A 21,207-nucleotide genomic window follows, 5' to 3' on the forward strand; every position below is an offset into this window, starting at 1 on the left:
GGAAGAGTGTATATGGGTGAAGTAATCAGATACAAGTCCCATTAATAGCTCATCAACAGTTACTCTAACAGGTTTTCAAATAATACTGCAGTAATACTGCATCAAGGAGGGGAAAAAAGCTACATTAGAAAAGCAATGCTGGTCATGCATGCATACATCTCCCTTCGTACTCTTCTCCAACCATTTCTGTTCCACCTTAGGCAGTAATCAGACCATTAAAACCCCTAAGTCCCCGTTCAAGTTTTTAACCAGTGAATTGCAAAGCTATTCGCTTTTGCAAGGGCAGATTTAAGCATGGTACACAGTAAGGAAAAAAGCATGCAGGCCATATCTTGTGGTTAGAATGCAGTCAATGTATCAGTTCTGTGTTTAGAAAAGCCTCCCAAGCCCACGTACCTCTCTAAACCAGCATATGCAAGATCGAGTGCTACGGAGCAGAAAAGCAAGATATGTCAGACTTATTTACATTTCACAAGAGAAGAAAATGACAACTTCAAGAGTTACATTTGGAATTTGATATTAAGATTCAGGGTTTTCCTATAATGAGGTTTGCTTGATTTCAGGCGCCCCCTTGTAAGCGTTATTTCTTTAAAAAAAAGCCAGTGAAAAATATTTAACTAATACAGTTTAAGAAAATAACCAGAATTAAGCAAATAATGAAAGGCTTTTTCTAAAGGCTGAAAAGCGAAACTACGCTGTCATGCAGAATGAAAAACAAACATGATAAATAACCCAGGGGAGTTACATTCGAATTAAGGCGTATCTTCACGCTGATCATGTTTAACGTTTTTACCTTTGTAAAATTTCTCAACAGTTTTAAAACACAATGGTATTATCCCACATAATAAAGACCAAGCATTTGTACACACAGGGCCACCACTTATATTACAGGATTTTGTTCTAATAAAATTTACAAGACAGCTGAAGTTTAAATAAAAGCAAATACAGTAATACTTGTCATGTCACCCTTAGAAAAAGGCAAATAAAATAAATCTACAGGTGTTAGGAGCCGAATCAGAGGAAAGATCCTGAAGAAACACTCAGAAGCACAGAACAGGTTAGAATCCCAGTGACTGAAAACCTCCGGTGTGTGAAAAATCCATGCCTGAAGTCATCGTAAAAACTGTAAATAAAGTAAATCACCTCCTTCAGCTAAACTTGTGGAACACAAATAACTATTCAGGAAACTTCCAGATGTTTTAAGGCTTTTACATTCATTTTTAACTTTGTAGTCCACTGCTGTGCCATGGGGAAGAAAACGAAACGCTGGTTTTCTAGCTCAGTGGTTTTATTTTCTTAACATACGTAGTAGAAAAGGGACTGTAAGAGCTTATCAGGATGAGAAGCGAAGTCCAAACCAGGACCTTACTCAAAGCTGGCTCACTGTTTCAGGAAAAACGTGTGATTTTCCCAAGAGGGAGGCGGAGCCAGGCCCTGAAGCAGCGGGGCCGGGGTCGCTGGCCGAGGCAGCGGAGGGGCTGCGGGCAGGAGGGAAGCGAGCGGGGCACGGCAGGCGGGGGACACTCTACCCCGCGCCCGGTTACACCGAAGAAGGGCGGGGAGGAACCTTCGGGCCACTCTCCCTTCCGCCCCCTCCACGCAAGCGAACACACCGCGGGAGGAGGACATACGCAAGAGAGACCTGTTGGCACAAACGCCTGTCGGAGGCGAAGCGAAAGGTCACCTTGCCCAGGGGCGGCGGGGAGAGCCCTGAGGGAGGCACGGCGGGGCCGGGGGCGAGCAAACGGCGCCAGGCGGGGAGTGGGGCGCCTCAGGGGCCCCCTCGGGGCCCGGTCGCGGGGCTGAGGGCAGCGGCGCCCGGCGGGGGACCCCGCTCGGCTCCTCGGCCCCGAAGCGTCGCGACTCGGCGGCGGCCCCTCGCCCCCCCGCGCCCCGGGGCCGGGACGGCGGGGCGGAGCCCTGCGAGGGGCGTGAGGCAGGGAGGGTCCCCTCAGGGCCAGGCCCGCGCCGGGCAGCCGCCGGCGCGATGGGAGCGGAGGCTGAGGCGGGAGGAAAGCAAACGACAGTCGGGACGCGGGGCCGCCCCTCGGGGCGCCTCTGGCACCCGCCGGTACCCACCTGGGCTCCCGGCGGCGGCCGCCTCCTCGGTGGTGCGCGGGGCCGGCGGGCCGCAGGCCAATCGAGCCCGAGCCAATCGGCGGCGGGACGCCTGGGTAGGTGAGCGCCGAGCTATCGATGGGCGCCTCCCCCGCCCCTTTGAGGCGGAGCCGGCGGCGGGTCTGACGCCGGGGCTGCCGGCGCCGCGCCGCCTCTCGGGGGCCCGCAGCCCGCCCCGGCAGCTCAGGGCTCGGCCCTTCACGCCGGGGGCCTGAGGAGGGGCCCCTCGGGGCCGCTGCCGCGTCCCGTCCATTGCGGTCAGCGGCGTCCGTTGGCTCTTAGGGGCGCGCGCCCCGGCTGGAGGCCGGGGTTACGGCCCTTCCCCCGCGCCCCGCGCCGGAGCGTGGCCGGAGCCGAGCAGGCCTCGCCACCGCCGGCGGCTGCGGGGAGGGGAAGGGGAGAGCGGCGGCCTAACCTATGGAATGAAAGAACCCGCTCTAAAAAAGCAGGATGTTGTTTAATGGAGAGTTCAAGAAACTTGAAGATACACGTAATTATAAAAATACAGTTGGGGTTTTTTTTCTACTTTTTACATGCAAACATAAGCACATTTTTCCCACGTCAACATAAAACTTGGATTTTCCTCTGTCACATAGCTCCGTAACTTGAAAACCCGGAAAAATCAACCGCAATAACAGGATCCTCCTTTTTAACATTTTAAAAACGTCTTCAAAAAAATCTTCCACTGCTTCTTCAACGCCGTCCCAATAGCGGGAGCTGAGGGACGAGGCAGGAAAACGCTCCGTACGGTGCAAAAGGTGCAAAGCACTGTATAAAACTAAGTTCTTTTCTTGCCTAAATCCTTCAGTTTTGTAGTAGTTTCAGTGCACCCATTTTCAAAGTCTTTTCTGAAAATAATAGACATTGGTAAAAGGTTTCTTCATAGTAGAAAGTAAAGACATATTTGGCAGTTCTCAGTTCCAGAAATAATGAGCTTTTCTGGAAGTTTAAAATTTATATTTAAAAAACCTGTATCTCTTCAGTAGCTGTAGAATAAAACTTGCAAAATACCCTATTTCAGTCTAAGGCCTCAGAAATAGCTCCTGCATTTAGTTCCACTTGAGGTAGAATAGTTCAGTTGGAAGGTAAGCACAATGACCATCTAGTCCAACAGTATGTTTTTATGGCATAAAAGAAAAAAGTTATACCTGTGTATGACTTCACTCAAATGTAATTCAGACACCGCATTGCAAATTCTGGTTGAATACAGACGCCGCAATTGCCGGTTAAGTCACATACATAAAATATAATTATGGGAAATGGGATCCTAAAAACCTACTTCCAAAACCAAGAGACTCCCACTTGATTGAAGGAGAACCTCTACTAACTTTCTGTAAGAGGTGGTTGGACCTTTAGCGTCAAGCAAGAATTGAAGGAGAACGGGATTTTCCAGTTCTGAGGTTTGAGTCAATTCCACTTTTTACAGATTATGCTATGCAATCATCAAGAGACAGGCCTTCTCCTGAGGTCAGTGGGCGTGAGCTATCTGGCATACATATTCACATGGATCTTCTCTAGTAGTTACTGAAACGTAGGGAAAAATATTGTGGGTTTATGGTTAACCTCAAAAGTGAGGTCAGGATCAATCAGGGAACCATATTAAATCAGCCAGGACACAAAGATGACAGACTTTAGAGCTGTCAATAAAAGGAACTTCCTACTCCAAGATAAAAACGATTTAGCCTATATTTTCTTTTCCAATATAAAATGAACTATGTACAGCTAATGAAATGCTATTGTTTAGACATAATAGTCGTAATCTAGTAAAAAAAGCTCCTGTAAAAGATTTCACTCCTTGATATACTTAAGGTTGAGTTGAGAAGTTTGGTCCAATAATGACCAAAAGCAAACTGTAATAATAAAAGAAATACCCAGGAGGATGAGGGAAAGTATGTCCCTAAAGTTATGGGATAAGAAATCGAATGCAATAGTTTTAAAACTCAGATCAAATGGATAATTCCTTAGCATTGAATGAATGGCAATTTAACTCCGGTCTCTTAGAAGTGCTGGTCATGCCCATGTTCTTGACAGGTGGCACACCTGAACCTGAAGTATCATCACAGGAAGTCTCGGCAGAAAAATCAATGGCATTAAGTTAGAAAAGTGTTATTCTTTCAATTCTGGTAAAGGTCTCTCTAAGGTATCAGAGAAGAAAGGGAGGAGCTGGCCATTCAGTTTAAAAGAAAAAGCATTCATATTTTTTTAAACTGCAAAGATCATCCTTCAACTCTCAAAGCTGACAAAAAAGATTAAAAACCTCAAAAGCATCAGCGTCCATATTTGTCTGAAATGTCAAGTCCCTGTAGGAATGGTACATTTAACATAATGTTTACTGTAGAAGTCAAGGGATTGTTTGATTAATTTTATCAGTCCAGCAGTATACGATCTGTAACTTCCTTCAGCTGGTTTTCTTGAATACCCAGAGGAAACTTCTTTTCTTCTGGAAGTAAGTCTTGAAGTAAATTGTCCTCATTTTCCACCGAGATCTGAATTTCAGTTTCTTTTTTCAAGGGGTTTTCTTCTTTTGAAAGGGGAATTTCTTCCCCTGTTGGGGAATAATAGGGAGCGTTTCCATAATCCGTGCTCGTCGAACTAGTCTGTTCTGGGAACTGGGAACTGCAGTCTGGACTACACACTTTAACAATACAAGTCACATTCACCTGCGTTCCTCCATTACCAGAATGGTCTGTCAAATAAACAGAAAATATATTAAACATGGAAGAACGAAACCCAGAACAGGGCGGTTGCATTCTTTATCCAGTTCTTTGCCTTAAAGTTAAAATAGACACTAAATACCTTCTTGTTTCACTTAATTTGGGTAAGCTGGTGGAGTTGGTGTGGTAATGGTTTAAGGGGTTTTGCGGTACCATAAATTCACATGTCATCCCAGACATTAAAAAAGCCATAAAAATTAATACAGAGCCCTGGATCACAGCCAACTCCCTACCCATCTGTTGCCATTCCAGATGCTTTTGACAATGTTCCTTTCTTACCACTCCCTTCGGCTCTTACTCCCACTCACAGGCAAGAGCCTCCCATCACACCGATCCCCTAGCCTGCAAATAACTTTTCCTCCATTGAGCGCACTCTCTTTACCGTCTCAGGCTGACAACTTAAAACAATCGCTTTTTGTTTTCGAAGATTACTCTCTCTGCTGAATGTGGCTCTAATGTTTTATCCTGCCATTTAAACTTCTGCTAAAAAGACACATAACTGATAATCAGATTTCAAGAGGTTCTGGATCATTCTGATACATTCTTACCTGAACTTGCAGAGTTGTGCCTGTCTCCACTGTGAAGCTTACAACCTTCTGCCGCTGAATGTTGCTGCTGAAATCCTTCCGTTTCTTTCTTTTCGTTGTTCTTGTTACTAGTAACACTGATCCTTGCAGACCCAGTTAGATTATTCAGGGAGCTACTGCTGGACCCAGAAGTTTCCAAGAGACGCTGTTCCTCCTGTTCAGAACTGCTGGAGTTTTGCGATCCTGTATTTTTTACTTTTTTCTCACATTGCTTTTCATTAGGGGAAAGAGGCTGGAACATTTGCAGAGAAATGCAAAACATTAATCTTCTGAAAAAACACTAACAAAGAACTGGTCAGTACTTACGCAGCTAAAGAAACCACTGATAATTGCGACTTGCATAGGGCTGACTGTAAGTAAGTAAAATTCATACCAGCTCATTAGGCGTTCCACAAAGTGAACCTGTCTCCTGAAGGCACCTACAGTCCTTCACTGATTACCTAGGGAACGAGGCTCTAAAACCTGGTCTTCTGAACCGCGCCGTGTTTTATTGCTAATACAGCCTAAGATAAAGCGAGGATGGTACATTGTATAAGGCTATGTAAGGTACGTCTTACCCTCTAGCTTGGGGACCAAACCACCCCGTTCTCACTCCAGTTGTCTTTCTGCTGTGCAGTTTTCTTTTACTTGTAACTAGGTAACACTGCATGATTTCTACATAGCTTTTAGAGAAATGCTAAAGATAGAAAAGGAAGGCGTGACACTGACCGAATCTGCTTCTGTAGTCTGTGGAGTGCAAGTGAGTCGGAGGGCTGCAAATGAACAAAGACAGTTCATTAGCACCTAAATTGGTTTCAGTTGCAAAAGCTGCTCTCTTAACTAGTCTGAATGATATCCTCTGCTCCTGGAATAAACTCCAAACGTACATTTATTGCACACTGTTCAAAAATGTCAAAAGCTGTATTGTATTCTTTGTAAAGTGACGTAAATTTAGCCAGCAAGCAAAGAGGACCCTCTGCATGAATTAATAATTTTTCTATAGTGTCAGCGAGAAAAGGTACTGATGACAATAAACTACAGTTGTGACAGTTTAATGAGAACATTTGGTAAGGTCTAATATTTAAATGATGAAGTACTAAATATTTCACAAGCTCCAGCAGGAGCACAACTGTTACACAGTTGTCCAACTCCACTGGGATGTTGTGTGTTTAGACAATTATGTAAAACCTGAGGAACAAGAGAGATTTGAATGGGACATTTGCCTCACTGTATCCCTGTACTGAGAGTAATTTCACCCCATGTGATTATTACTGTAAATACATATGGAATTCCTGGAGGCTTTTTTAAAATTCTATTCTTCTGTAGCCACAAAGCTTATGTGATCAAGCTGATTTGCACGAGTTTTATCTTAGTCTGTCTTCTCTTGTCCAATCTGTTGTCTTTGGCCACTTTCACCCCAAGGGAACAGAGGAATGGCGTCAAAAGCTCCTCAGGGTTCTGTGAAGCTATGGGCTGCCAGCTAGTGAGGCACAAACCTGTAAATCACTGCCTCATCCCTTTGAAAAAAAAATGAGCTCATACATTATTAGACACCAAAGAATTTAGACATTAGTGATATTTCATCCATATCCAGCCATGAGCAAAGCTTCAGAGAGAGCTAGGATCTTCTAAGGCACTAACATCAGTCAACCACTAGGCTCAAATTAGTAGGAACATAAGGTGACGTTCTTTCCAATATTTACAGATCTGCTTGTTTTCACCGCGTGAATCTTACCTTTTTTTTTGGAGACTAAGCAATACCCCAAAATAGCGATTATCACGACCAATAACAATGGTCCTGCTACAGATCCTGAAAATAAATTAAAAAGATAAATTATTTGGCAGGTTGATCTGACAAAGGATCTAATTAGAAAGACATAGTTTTGTAGTTTCTGTCCGTGGCTACAAAAGCTAAATTTACAAGTATCAGGTGTGTCTGACACCCACATTTGATGCCTCCACTGTCAGATAGGAAGGTCTCATTGCAGCCTCCACCACTTCATCAAATTGCATTTTCCTCTCAGGAAAGTGAGACTTTTGGCCTCAGCCACAAAAGACACCTCTCTAGGCTAGCAACAGTTTGTTAAATACAAGGCCAGGCAGTCCAGAATGCTGCTAAACATATATGGCTTCTGGATAGGTTGTGAACAGGAGAGAACGCATCCACGCTTGGGAATGCTTAAGGGCTTCCTGTCTTGGGAAAGGCTGCCAGAAGTCTCCAAAGACCTCTGACCAGGAGGTTTATTAAGTCAAGCTTGCCTCAGTCCAGAATCTAAGACACAACCTTTTCTACCAGCTCCTTCATAGGAGCAATTCTCAGGAAATCATATAGTCATAGAATTATTTAGGTTGGGAAAGACCATTAAGATCAAATCCAACTGTTAACCCGGCACTGACAAGTCCACCACTACACCATGTCCCCAGGCACCACATCTGCACGCCTTTTAAATACCTCCAGGGACGGTGACTCAACCACTTCCTTGGGCAGCCTGTGCCAGTGCCTGACAACCCTTTCGGTGAAGAATTTTTTCCCAGTATCCAACATAAACCTCCCCTGGTGCAACCTGAGGCTGTTCCCTCTCATCCTATTGCTTGCTACTTGGGAGAAGAGACTGACACCCACCTCACTACAACCTTCTCTAATCTAGCTTGGGAATTTTTAGAAATACTTCCAGAATTACAAGGACTGTAGGATGCACTGGGGTAGCACAGATGCATAGGGAAATATTATGCAACTCACTACAAGCAGTGTCATTTTGAATTAATTCAGCTGTTCTGAGGTTCTGCTTGGGTACAGGTAATTGGACTTGGAAAGAAACTGAGAACTAAATATAAACTTGCTTCCTAGCCAGACAAAAATGACTTCAAATGAGTTAATAGCTCACCGATGATGTGAGACATGTCAGGTACAGAGTTTAAAATGACAGGCCGAGTTAGTATTTCAGGTTCGTTGGAAGCAGAGCTTTGGGTCAGGAGCAGTTTCAAAGTAGTGCGAGGTGGGACTGTGACAGCTGCTGTTCCTGAGTCACTGCAAACAGTGTCATTCATGCTGTTTCCAGGAACAGCCACTGATTTGCAACTGCAAGAAACAAAAAGAGAAGTTAGGAAAGAAAGCAACCCTCTGCACAGTTGAGGTTGCTATTAGACAGAAACACTGGCTTACACTGTATGTGGTATACAGCTGGTGTCATAAGATTCCTCACGTGAAAAAGTGCCAGGAGGACAAGGTTTACATTCTGTATCTGTGCTATCTGTCCCTTTAAACAAATAGAAAAACTCCAGTTAGTCATCTAGTGAGAAAGAAGAATGAATAATCAAGGTCTGCGGTACAGATCCTGGAAGTGATACAGAGGCAGTACACAAAACAGAGTCTTGAACTGTCACAGAAGAGATGAATTTGAAACACCCAAGCCAAACACAGATCAGAAGATTAATCGGCTGTTAGTTTGGTGCCCTTGTTAGTCTTTTTCAAAGACTGTAAAAACCCACCAAAAGGTTGAAATGTGGTACTGCAGACAGAGCTGAGCTTTTTCACTCATCCCTGACAGGCTGACCACCTAGTCTATTCTGCTGGAGTTCTGTATCTTTTCAAATTAGTCTTAATTTCTTAAAAATATCCAGTGTTCCAACCTCTTTGAATATTATTTCTCATCTTGAGAAGCTACATTACCAGAATGGTGACTTTCATAATCTAATAAAGACAGATTAGTTCTGCAGGACAGGATAGAGTCGTCATTACTTACCCTAACCAAAATTCAGCCGGAAGCCCTGTTTCAAGGATTTAAGCAGGAGTTAAGTGGTCTTGAATCTGAGTCACTTGTATGGAAGAAACCACAAGGTAGAGCAAAACAAAGGAAGATTAAGCTGGGTTGGGGAGCTTTATGGTATATAGTAGTAACAGACTGGCACATGTTGTCCCTTTGGATATGCCTGTTGAGAATACTGGTGCCCTAGTTACTGCCTGCTTGCACTAAAAAGAATGCATAGCTGTACGGAATTAAAAGACAATATTCCTCTAATTTACTGAGTTGGAGGCAGATTCAGAAATATTTATGGATTATTAATGCAAAAAAATAACCCTCTTCATACAGTAAAACTATTTTGTGTGTAGAGTGTTCAGAATAAAATTACCTCTTCTGGAAACTCGGTAACCTTTTCCACATTTTTTGTGCACTTTACATATTTTGCAGGACTCATATATTTTCGAAATGCAGTACTCATTGGGTGGGCAGACACAGATTCTGTCCTGTGACTCAGTGCATGTTTGATTCTGCACAAATCCTGTTTTTAAAACAAGAATAAAGCAAGATGTCATTAGCAACATTTAAAATCATAGCCTGCAATGTTTCAAGTGAATATGAGGTGATGTTCACATACCACAAACTGAAGACAATTTTGCAGCTCCTGGCTAGCAAGCCGTCATAAAACAAATACGTTATACGTCCCAACATCTACATTTTTAGAGGAGTTTCCTCTCTCTCTCCAGGAAAGCAGAAATTTGTGTCTGTAGAATTCACGCTTGAAACTCTGTACCCGCAGTTGCATTGCATTGTATCATCACCAGAAATATGCACATTTACGTTACCTGTGCTTGCCACTGCAGTATCGGGGGCCGTACGAAGATCTGCAGTCTCTGCAGATCATGCAACTGTATTTAAAGCGATCGGAGACCTTACTAGAGGCATTTCCATACTGTAATTAACCAGCTTTGTAGGATTATCTATTTAGATGAGACCAAAGGTCCTTTGAACAACTTAGACTGTATCTTTAAAACTTAATTGTCAGTGAGCCAAGCAGATAATTTTCTACACCAGTTTCCATTAGAAATGACGGGCAACAGCACGACTGAATTTGTTAATGCACGTGACCTGTTAGACCTGGGTCTGGATGCTGCTACAGTGTACTACTTTATACACTGTTAGGCTGCTTTAACGAACTGAACCTACGTGCGCTCACCGACCAAGCTGCTTTGCAAAAGAAGTGAAAACAACACAGCAATATCACAGCCGTTGTTTGCTGCTGTCAGTCCAACAGACAAACTGAGGGATGACTAGATGCTGGAAATGTAATTATCCATTTACGGCAGCGTAAGTCATGTCTTAAGCTCCCTTGGCTGGAGAGTATAAACAGGAAGTTGTTCTACTGATGACATTTGTACCTATTTTAGTGATGCTTTCAAGAATATAAGATTGGTGTCCCATTTTCAGGACTTAGAAAGAAAAAGGGGCAGGGGCCCCTGCAAGACTTTTCCCTGATTCTTCCCCCCAAATCATAACAGCACCAAAAGCACAGAATCACAGAATCATGAAGGTTGGAAAAGACCTCTGGGATCATCAAGTCCAACCCCCAACCCAACACCCCCAGGCCTCCTAAACCATGGCCCCAAGTGCCATGTCTGCACGTGGTTTGAACCTCCCCAGGGATGGTGACTCCCCCACCTCTCCGGGCAGCCTGTTCCAGTGCCACTGGGGATGGGACTATACAAGTGATAGACAAAAACTCCTAGTTTTCTTAGGAGAAAAGACTAAACTAAACCAAGCCCACTCTTTGAGCAGGCTGTTAAAGTCACAAATGCCTCTTTAATAATCCAAGCCTACCTCTTCTGCAGGGTGGTGAGCAGGCAAAGCACTGAGGAGACCGATTCCAGATTGCTGTATACGTGTTAGGTCTACAGGGACTGCACTTCGTGTCCACATTGTGACTGCAGCTCTCTGTCTTATATTGACCTATTAAAAAAAAAACACCAAACAAACCAAAAGAGAAGAAACATCTCATTGGAAAAGATCACTAGGAATTGTTCAAGGTAAGTTTCATTCTTAGCTGTAGAAACCCTTTCCCATCACTGCCACTACCAGATTGGTAACATATACCAAGCAAGTATTGATTTAAAGGAGGACTGCATGTATATACAGGGAAGCTCTGATTTCTTTTATGTCATTTGTGTTTGACCCCTTTTCCTACATCCACATGAGTGAATGCCAGCCATGTTCAAAACAAGACGGCCTCAATCCTAAACAAAACCCCTCAGCATGTAATGAGATGCCACTAGCACAGTACATAAAATGAACTTTTCATCCTCATTGAAACTGTGTGTTATGGTGAAACACAGGATGGTGCTTCATGCTGAAAGTCAGGCACGTGCTGGAAAGAAGTGTCTGGGTGGGGCCCTTGCTACCTTTACAATCAGCAAGTGAAGAACGCATAGTAAAGTATTACTGCAAACAGACCTGAATCAGAACTTCACTCGTCACTACTGCAGGGATATGAGCTCACGCTTTTGCCTTCACTCTTCAGCCAGCCCTAACAGATCAAAGCAATGAGTTTCTGAAGCTACTGGCATGCCAGACAAAATCAAAAGCTATCAAAGGTAGTTTATCCAATGCTTCTCACCAACAGCAGAGTTCAGCGCAGTGGTGGGAATAAGTAAATCTGAGCTCCAACATATCCATTTTGGAGAAAGGAAAACAGCTCAGTTGCATTTCCCCCTTGCTTGAAAGGAGGAAGAATATAAAGTCAATGTCTCATATCTGGTACAGAAATATCCTGGAAAATGTACTTGGAAAGCAGGAGTAACACTGAGAAAGCCTTGGAGCTGCTTGGAGAATCTCTGCTCTCCAAAAGAAAGGGCCCTGGAAGTGAGCCATAGAAATAATTTCCAGACTTCGTTTTTCCATGTACTTATTTGAACCTTAAAATTCTGCCTCCCACATCCTGCTAATGATTTAGGCTTCATTTTTTGATAAATAATGGTAAAAGAAAGTCAAGCTCATAAATAACAAAAATAAAGATTTTAGACTTCCTACAACTTGTTACCCAGAGTTTGTTTTTCTGAAAAATTAACATTAAGGAGAAATAGACTGAACCGTACATACCACAACAGAAAAATGCTTTACCTATGAATTATCGTCTTTCATCCGTTGTGTTTTTAACAAAGGAAACTTGACAGATCTATCTAGACATTTTTTGTTAGGTCAAGCAAGTGTGGCTGCTTTAGCATATACTGGTTTCCTGCTTCAACTTCCGGATCTCTCTGACAGGAACTCAGCATTTATAGAGACAAATTTTGTTGGCTCAGCATGTAATGAGACAAATAGGCAGTTTTTTTGCTGTGTCTAATGTAATAATATAATGACAACTTATTGCAAAAACTCTCCTATTAAAATACCCAAATGGCATTAATACCCCCCAAAAAAATCCCAAACCCACACACCCACCTTTCTGCAGTCGTCAGCTTTTGCTAACAACAGATCACTAATAATTATCACTGGAGTGTAAGACATGACACCTCAAAGCAGACAGTTTCCACAGTCTTGTACCCGGTCTCTGAGGGTGGTCTGCAGTGTCTGATTTACAGTAAAAGACAACAAACTCCCTTAATGAGCAATTATGGATTAACCTGTCCAATGGAAAGCCCCTTACATAAGTGATATTATCAAAGCACAGAAACTAAGGTCTACCTCATGCCCTCTTTTACAATATGTTTGTTATTAGTGGGCTTGCATCTGACATGTGTTGTCTAATTTTTGTAATTCCCTTAGTGAGCTGTTGCTCGCTCTCCAAATGTTGACTTAAAGTTACTTTCATCAAAACACCATGCAAAGCTGTGCTTACAAGAGCTCAGCAGCCTACGTCCTGATAAGCCCCAGCCGGTTGACCTTGTAACAGAATTCCAATTCTGGTGAACAGTGAGTCTCTCTTGCAGATATTTTTACAGGCACGGCATTTTATTGTCTTCCAGCCAGACAACAGCAAAAACTTGATGCTCTTAAGATGTGTAAATATTCAAAACGTACAATGCTCATCTGAAAACTGACCGAATTTGGCTGTGTATAGTAACAGTTTGAATTATAACCTACCTGGGGGGCACTGGCTGCAACATTTATTAAGTCCTTCTTCATAGAATTCAGTGCTGGGATCTTTGCATTGTGCAAACTGTGGTGTGTAAGGCAATGAATATTCCTAGGAGAAATTTAAGCAAAATCATGAGTCACAAGTCCATTCTGACCCTAGGGTAGAGATTCAAAAGAGGCAAACACTTAAATATTGATGCAATTATCTTCACCTTCCTTTCCAAGACACTGACGTAGGCCTGATGAAACAGCAGCAGATGCCAAAAAGTTGGAGGAGAATGCACAGCTTATGAGCTAGCTGAGACCATTTAGAGGATCCTCTGTTTTCAAAGATCTGTTACAATGAACAAAGTGATTTCTCCGGGTTTTATGTTCAAAAGAATGCAACGGAACCATGGGATTAGCATCACACCTGGTCACTACTGCATCCCCCAAACCAAAGGGCTAAGTACCTATTCGCAGTTGCCGCGATTCAAACAAGCTTTGACAAAACGCCAGTGAAACAAATTCTTACCTGTGGGCTTGTGGGGAGAAGCATTTTCTGCAAGGTGGCTGTGTTAAAACTGATACCTACTTACTCAGTAGGTCTACTCCCGATACACATGTAGAGCCCTATCTGAAAACTAGACTCTGATACTTGTTAATTCCCTCAGGCCTCCTGAGCCAGTGGAAGCGGGAGCTGCGGGTCTAGCACAATGCTTGAAGGATTCTTTCTGTTTTCATCAGTGGGTGCAAAGGACGCAGGGCATCGAGTTCAATTCTCTATCGTGCTCATGTTCATTATGCCCTCACTTACGGCCATGCAATATGCAGGCAAGATAACCCTTCCCTTCAGTCAAAGAACCTGTACTGTTAGAACTGTTTCACCGACGGAAAGGAAAAGGGGCTTTTATCATTCCAGATACTTCGTGACTCCTTTCTGAATGAGAAAGGCCTCAATGTTTTGGAAACTGCAAAAACTGCACTGCTGCTTCTGAAAAGGAGCAACTGGCTACAAGACTTAAATAAAAACCCTATATCATATAGCATGTCAAACGCATAACAAAGTAATGAAATACGGTGTACCTGATTTTCAGCTCATACCAATCAACACAGCTCAGTGACTTCAATGAGCAAGTGTCAAAATATTTGAGGACCTTCCATCTGTTTTCAAAGGGAAAAATATACTCACTCAGAAGAAAAAGGCTAACGTTAGGTAGTGCAAGCGTAGGAGTTTCCTGCTAGATCAGAAAGATGCTGTTCAAAAACTATTTGACATTGCTCAACTTTCTGCAGGCTGAAGAGATTGCTCCATGTATAATCTACACACATTTAGAGAAGTACTTTAAAAGTATTATTAAAAAGAGAAATCAAAACAGGAACAATCTCTCTGGAGACCAGTAATGAAAATATCCTTCCTCCTTACTGAAAAAGCATGTTGATTATCTATTGTGCCTTCACATTACTGACAAAGTAGGCTAACACTTCCCGCTCTCAACAATTACTTAAAGGGAACCCAACACTTTCTTATGCAGCATGTTGAAATATTTTTACCTCTTATCTAGCTGTACCTCAGAAACAGGATTTTCCTCATCTGCTCAACGGGCAGTGTCAAAAAGAAGCTTTCCTGAGAATGTGAAGGCAGACAAAGGCCTTCCTGTGTTTCAATATTCATTCCAGAAAAGAAAAAAGGAAAGCAAACTATTTAAGCAGAAGTTTCACTGCTCCTGTTAAAATCCTGTGAAAGTGGGTAACACTGACCAGACATCAGGACAAGTCTGATCTCTTCTGATCAGTCAGTTGAGTTCAGGACTCAGACCCAGAGAGACTGGCGACGGGTTTCACCCCATTCGCTCACAGCCAGATCAGTGAGAAAGAGTCAAGTTGCAAAGTGAAGAACAAACTTGTAAAGACGCTTCTAACGTGCTAGAAACTGTGATAGGGTGGGGAAGGATGACAAAAAAATAAAATCATTCTCCTTAAACACTAGAGCAGGTGAAGAAAGACACAGCTGCTGAGCACAAGCTGCATTTTTCAAATTCTGCTCGTTGTCTTTTGAGAAGAAAGCCAGTTTTGCAGGAACCACACTGCAGCCTCAAATATCTCCAAAATCTACTTTGGCCTCCAGTTTTGCTTTCCAGTTAAGAAGGCTTATTTAAAGGGGGCTTGCACAAGGATTGAAGACTTTGAAGCAGAACTAGAAGGCTGGCTTCAGCATTATCCATTTCATCATTAATGAGAATAACCATCATAATTCAAAAAGAAACCCAAGGCTTTTCAATACCTTCTAGGTTCAGTAATAACTGTTAATGCTGGACTCGGTATTATACCCTCATAGGACGGTCAACACTAAACCATACTATTTGCAGATGTGAGCTGACACTAAGATCCGACGAAGAATCTCAAAAGATACTCTACAAAGTATTTTTTGTTTAAATTACTTTCTTGTTTATTAAAAGAATAAAGATCAAGTGTTGTCGTCACATCTTTGTACTCACTATGATCAACATCATTAAAACAAGCACTTGAGAGCCTTTTTTAAAAAGTAAATCTTCACTGCAAGAGCAGACACAGAAGGGGGGGGGGGGGGGGAAGGGGGGAGGGGGAGAAGTACAATAAACCGCATCACAAATTATCCTGCTGGTGAGGCTTCCTGGCAAAAAATGTTCTTATCTCATCCTGTGCATCGTCTGTTGTAAATACTGCCCTGCAAGTTAAAGACACAGGAAAACCTGTTGGTTGATGTGTTCACATCTGTTTCTCTTAAGTTGTGCTTGAAAGGATACTATTGTCTGATACAATCTCCTTGAAATTTTATCTGATGAGCTGTGGCTCTCAATGATAGACAATTGACAATTTTTTGCCAATTGTCCTCAAGGAACACTATGGGAAACTAAAAGGGACTTGTAACTCACTTAGATACAATTTGTACACACACGTGAGCTCAGCTTTGTCTGCACTGGGAGGATGGCATCAATTTAAGTAGCTACTCCCAGTGTAAACTTGTTTAATCAAAGCTGTCAAGGCCAGCGTAGGCCTCTTGATAGGTATAAAACTCTCCTGGATTTCTTGGCTACAAGGTGACCCCACTTTAAGGTCTGAGATGAGCAGTACAATATTTGCTGCCTGAAACAAAACCCTCTGGCATCCAGATCCATTGGGTGCTTTGGGGTGAAAGGCTGATGAGTAGGGGCCAGATTCTGTTCCACAATCTTTACATTTTGTTACTGTTTGTGTCTCTCATAAGTCCTTGTCTCCTGCTTTTACTGTGATTCAATGTTCTGCAAGCAGGTGGTGTGAAGGAAAACTAACCTATGCTGCATCTTTCGCGTTATAGCCTTAGAACTTCTCACGTTAGGTAGTAGTGTCTAATGGCAGCGGACTTTTAACATATTTATACAGACAATACGAAGACTTTGGAAGACTTGATTTAATTTGACAGGTACAAGTAGAAGTCAAATGCCTCATCTATCTAGCAGCGGAGGCACAGACTATTAAATATGAAATTTCGTCTAGCTCTGTGCACATCAGTCAAATTAAGCAATAGATTTTGGCATAGAAAGGGATAAACTATGCTTGCCTTTGACTATACAACTCACTAGGGAGATTTTTGCAATGCCTTTGTATTAAGCAATGACTAAGAAGTTACGTACAAAAAGGCAATGGCTCGAGACTCTCCCTCCAGAGTCCCTGCATGATTTGAATCATTTTCCCATCTGCACCACAGACATCCAGTAGATAGGTGACCTAATTTGTCACTGGAGAGGAGTGGGCTAACAGCAGCCTCCACACCAACAGACTCTTCTAAATACGTATGCACAAGCACAATTGTTCCCAAGATTCCCTACATCCTACCCACTGGAAGAAAAAACTAGTGGAGAACATGCCTTTATCTCATGATTTCCCAGGCCTGCAGCTGTATCTGTGCTGGATGGAGCAGCACTGGTGAAGCGAAAGGGCCTGCGGGCTGTCCCCTCCGAGAGTCGTACAGAGGCCAACCACAACTGAGACCCTAATGTCTGTACCAGAGCTGAGCCCGAGTCGTGAACTACAAAACAAGATTTGGATTCAGACTTCTTCACAATTAGAAGGGCTTGATCCCATGCACCAGCCTGGCTCTACCTATCGGTGAGGAAGTCCAGGTCTCAACTACGCACAGCACGTCACAATGTAACACATGTCCTGTGTGCTGAATATTAATTATAATTAACATAATTTCCTTTAATTCTTGCCTTACAGCTTGTTCCTGTGTTCTTGGACTTTATGCGCACTAAAGTTTAAGTAACAGAAATAAAACATGCTAAATGGATTAATATATATATATTCACCCATTCACATAATATTCATTTTCACTCAAGGAATCCATTTAAACAAAGAGATTTAACCATATATTTTAATCCTAACTCACACGTCTACGTTTTAATTGGTCGCCTTTTCATACAGCTGCCTTCCTCAATGTCAAGCTGTCAAACAGAGGAGTCTGAACAGGAACTACCTCTGGCGTATAGTGTTCTTTACGCACATGAAACCACAGTGAAGTCACCAAGGACTCTGATGTAAAAATCTGTTGCTATGGAAAGGACTTGAGGTAAAGAGATAATGTTTGCTGAGCTACCAAACCTGCTGAAGACAGGAAAAAACAGAATTCTGTTTAAAATATTTAAACTGGCCATTTACAAAAATGCTGTTGCAGATTAGTTATCAGCTAACAGCAAGTCTCACCAAAATCAGCTGGAGTTGTATCAGGCTGTACCATCTATGTGCAAACCATAAAGCTTCTTTTAAAGCTGCTTTCCTGCAAACACCTCTCTAAGATTACGGGTCCAGTATGTGAATTTTTCTCCCATCCTATATTGTACTTTACTTCTGTAAAGCGGGAGTCCTTGCATAGCCACAAACAGATTTACAACCCCACATTCCCCCCCACTGAGAAAACAGTATCTTTTTGCTCACTGTTAGGGATTCTACTTCATTGCCACTCGCCACCATAACATGAAAACGTTTTCCCAGAATGAGATGGCAAGAGGCTGCACAGAGTATGGACGCTGTTCACAACACGCAGAAACTATAGAAGCAAGTCATAGTTTGTAGGAAGACACAGTATATTCTATTATACAATTATTTGGGAAAACATACACATTTTCAGGAATACCAGCTCTTCAGTTTCAAAACTTCAGGCTTATGTATCTGAAAGTCGGTTTGTTTTCCCTAAGGTTGCCCTAATAAAAGATATTATCCATTAAATCAAGATCTGACACTTAAGAGTACCAGGCACTGTCAAAGCTGATGGGCCTTGAAATCTGCAGTTGCCCTGTGGAAAGCCAAGATACTGAGGCAAATAAGGAGTGAAAGCAAGAGGAACAGCAGATTGCAGGCCTGAGAGGCAGGAAGAGAGGTTGCATCCTCATCACTTGTCAGAGAAGGGCAGGTGATGAGCAAGTTCCCAAGAAAGGATCGGCAAGTCCGGATTGGCCACACTAGGTTTGACCTGATCTTAATCCTGGAAGATGCACCAAAGGGAGACAGGGTCATACCCAACCCTGAGAGCAGAGTGGGAAAGGAGAAGCTATGTGAGCCCTAAGTGTGAAGACGGCAATGAAGAACCTTCCCGAGATGCCGCAGGTGTACCAGCCCAAAACACTGCCAGAGGGGATAACTGCCTTCTATCTAGGCCAACTGGCATTTTTCTATTATTTTGAAACAAATAATTTTCTTGGGATGGTGTTGCCTGTATCACAGATGGCTTTTGCAATGCTCTGTTAAGACTTTCAGTCATCTTGAACTTTGATGCAACAACCACGGATGTGGATACGGACAACAGCAGAGCTGCAGGTCACCCACAGCCCTCCTAGCTCTGACCATAACAAAGCAGGGACATCCGAGCAGCCTGCTCAATTTTATTTCAGGATTTTTCCGCAAGATCTCCTTCATGCTCATCCCTTTGCAGTTCAGAGCGTGGGTGTGGTTATCACCACACCTTCCAAGAACCAGCAGCATTCCCCTACAACCAGTCACAGCATCCAGAGGATGACCTTCCCTGCACACATCAGCAGCCACGCTGCTTACTTCAGCGTGAGGCTATTGAGAGAGTTTCTGTTAAAAATACCTGGTGACTGGGTCGTTCAGAATGGCAAAAATGATGTTAAGTTCCTGTGAGTAACACGGGGACTCTGGGCTAAAATTGTTCAGATAATTTCAGAAAAGGAGAGAAAACAAGAAAGTGTCACTCAAGAACTATTGCTTTGCCAGTTTCTCTCCCTCAGAACCAAAATAAGTCTTCTTTGACTGATCACTTTTTAGAATTGATAAAACAGGCACGTTTTTTCCACCTCTGTGGCAGATGATGCGGTATTTCTGAAACTACTAGTTTTGCTTTTCTAATTTATATATGGACTTTTCTTTGGGTTGTCACAATGCAAAAAGCGATGCTGAAAATTTCCTTCATTATTTCGATTATTATGTTTAGGCTGACAGGAGAGTTCATTCCTTTTGAACCAAAGCCCTTTGTTCAGCAAGCAGCTTGACAAAACTTTAAATGTGAATGCCGATACTAAGGTCTCCCACAGTTCTGAGACTCTCCCTCCGTTACCTGCTATGCCCTATCCACTCCAAGGTGTTCAGTGAACCAGGTTCAAAACGCTATCACCTTACAAACCTGGGATGAATTCAAAATCAGTGGGAAGCAGTTTTTTTTTTTAAAAAAAATCCATTTAATATATTATCAAGCCACTGTAGCACCCGAGCACTCCTTAAAAGACCACTGGGTAATTCCAGGTTCCATATACATTATGACATCCTCACCTGGCTTCACTGAACCTTTGTCTTACCAAGTCTAAATTAATAGGATTAAACAAGCATGTAAATAACAGGCACACCCCACGAAAAAGCAACGACCCGGGCAGCTCAGCAGCATTTCCATATTTATCTTCACAATCCAGGACACTTCCAAACCAGCCAGAAGAACGCCGCCCTGCCGCGGAGCGGCGCGCACGAAGCCGGGCAGACCCCGAGGGCTGGCCTGGCCAGCGGGCAGCGCTCGCTGCAGGTGGGGGTACAGCGGGCTACGGCAGAGAACGGGCGCAGCTGCACCGCATCAGGTCCTAGATGTAAATCAAAGGGCTTTTCTATGTAAATAGGGAATAGCTCTAGGGATCCAGCAGAGCACAACAAGCTCTTCCTGTTTAAACAACGGTGTAAAGTACGCGCTGATTTACGCTCTGCGCTTGCCAGGACACTCACGGTTTTTGCAAATATTCAAAGAAGCCTGAAAAACCAACCCGTTTCCACGGAAAATCCAGAGGAAAACCATCAGTCATCGCCCCAGGAAGCCAGGAAACAACGACACGGCCAGAAGCAGCAGGATGAGCCCTGGGGCAGCCGGGAGCGGGGCTCGCGGCTCCGGGGAGCTCGGGCCGAGCTCAGCGCAGGCAGAGGCAGAGCCCTCGGGGCTCCTCGGGGTGCCGCGGGCAGCCCCCCCCTCCCCCCCCGCCCGGTGCCGCGGGCAGCCCCCCCTCCCCCGGCCCCCCCGCGACTCACCCGGCCGCCCGCGGCGTGCAGGAGCGCGGCCAGCAGCGCCCAGCGCGGCCCCATCCCGCCGCCGAGTGAGGGCGCGGGGCGGAGCGGGCGGCTGCCCGGTACCGCCCGGCCCCGGCCCCGGCCCCGGCCCCGGCCCCGCGGGGGGCGGCCCCGCCCGGGGAGGGCAGCGCCGAGCTGCGGGAGGTGCGAGGCGGCCCCCCCACCCCGCGGGCAGGCTGCTTGCCTCGGGTGGCTCTGAGGAGACGCTCGGCACGTGTAGGGGGTCCCGTCAGGCCCCTGCACCCTCCTTCGGCCCCAGGCCGCGAGCTTACCTCCCGCAGCGCTCCCGCAGCCCCGCACCGCGCTCCCGTCCCGCACGCGCTGCCGGGCTGGCACAGAGAGACCGGGCTGGAAATTCAGACCTGCTCTGCTCTTGAGAACCACTCCGGCCGACTCACAGCCTCC

General features: G+C 44.2%; 2 protein-coding genes across 6 annotated transcripts in view; both read right to left on the bottom strand.

Annotated features, from left to right (window-relative positions):
* VPS13D (vacuolar protein sorting 13 homolog D) overlaps positions 1-2,157 on the bottom strand; it is a 110,860-nt gene extending 108,703 nt beyond the window's left edge. For 3 of the 4 annotated variants that reach the window (XM_075113758.1, XM_075113757.1, XM_075113754.1), the window contains exon 1: positions 2,080-2,157. The gene's annotated coding sequence lies outside the window, so the exon portion shown is untranslated. Of the gene's footprint in view, positions 1-396; positions 428-2,079 lie in introns of all 4 variants that reach the window. The other variant, XM_075113756.1, reaches the window with a different exon arrangement.
* A 399-nt stretch (positions 2,158-2,556) lies between these two features.
* TNFRSF1B (TNF receptor superfamily member 1B) lies at positions 2,557-20,901 on the bottom strand. 2 transcript variants are annotated; one of them, XM_075113759.1, is made up of 10 exons: positions 20,764-20,901; positions 13,255-13,357; positions 10,996-11,124; positions 9,530-9,679; positions 8,562-8,655; positions 8,284-8,477; positions 7,134-7,208; positions 6,128-6,171; positions 5,381-5,651; positions 2,557-4,804 (listed from the first exon to the last, which is right to left on the bottom strand). In XM_075113759.1, exons 1-10 carry the CDS (start codon positions 20,815-20,817, stop codon positions 4,485-4,487), a joined length of 1,434 nt encoding a protein of 477 aa, XP_074969860.1. In that variant the 5' UTR covers positions 20,818-20,901; the 3' UTR covers positions 2,557-4,484. The 2 variants fall into 2 exon arrangements, with proteins under 2 accessions (XP_074969860.1, XP_074969861.1); XM_075113760.1 differs by lacking the exon at positions 20,764-20,901 and adding an exon at positions 20,505-20,572.
* Positions 20,902-21,207: the final 306 nt, after the last annotated feature.

Source organism: Phalacrocorax aristotelis, chromosome 19 (assembly GCF_949628215.1).
Source record: "Phalacrocorax aristotelis chromosome 19, bGulAri2.1, whole genome shotgun sequence".
In the NCBI taxonomy this organism is placed as follows: Eukaryota; Metazoa; Chordata; class Aves; order Suliformes; family Phalacrocoracidae; genus Phalacrocorax; species Phalacrocorax aristotelis.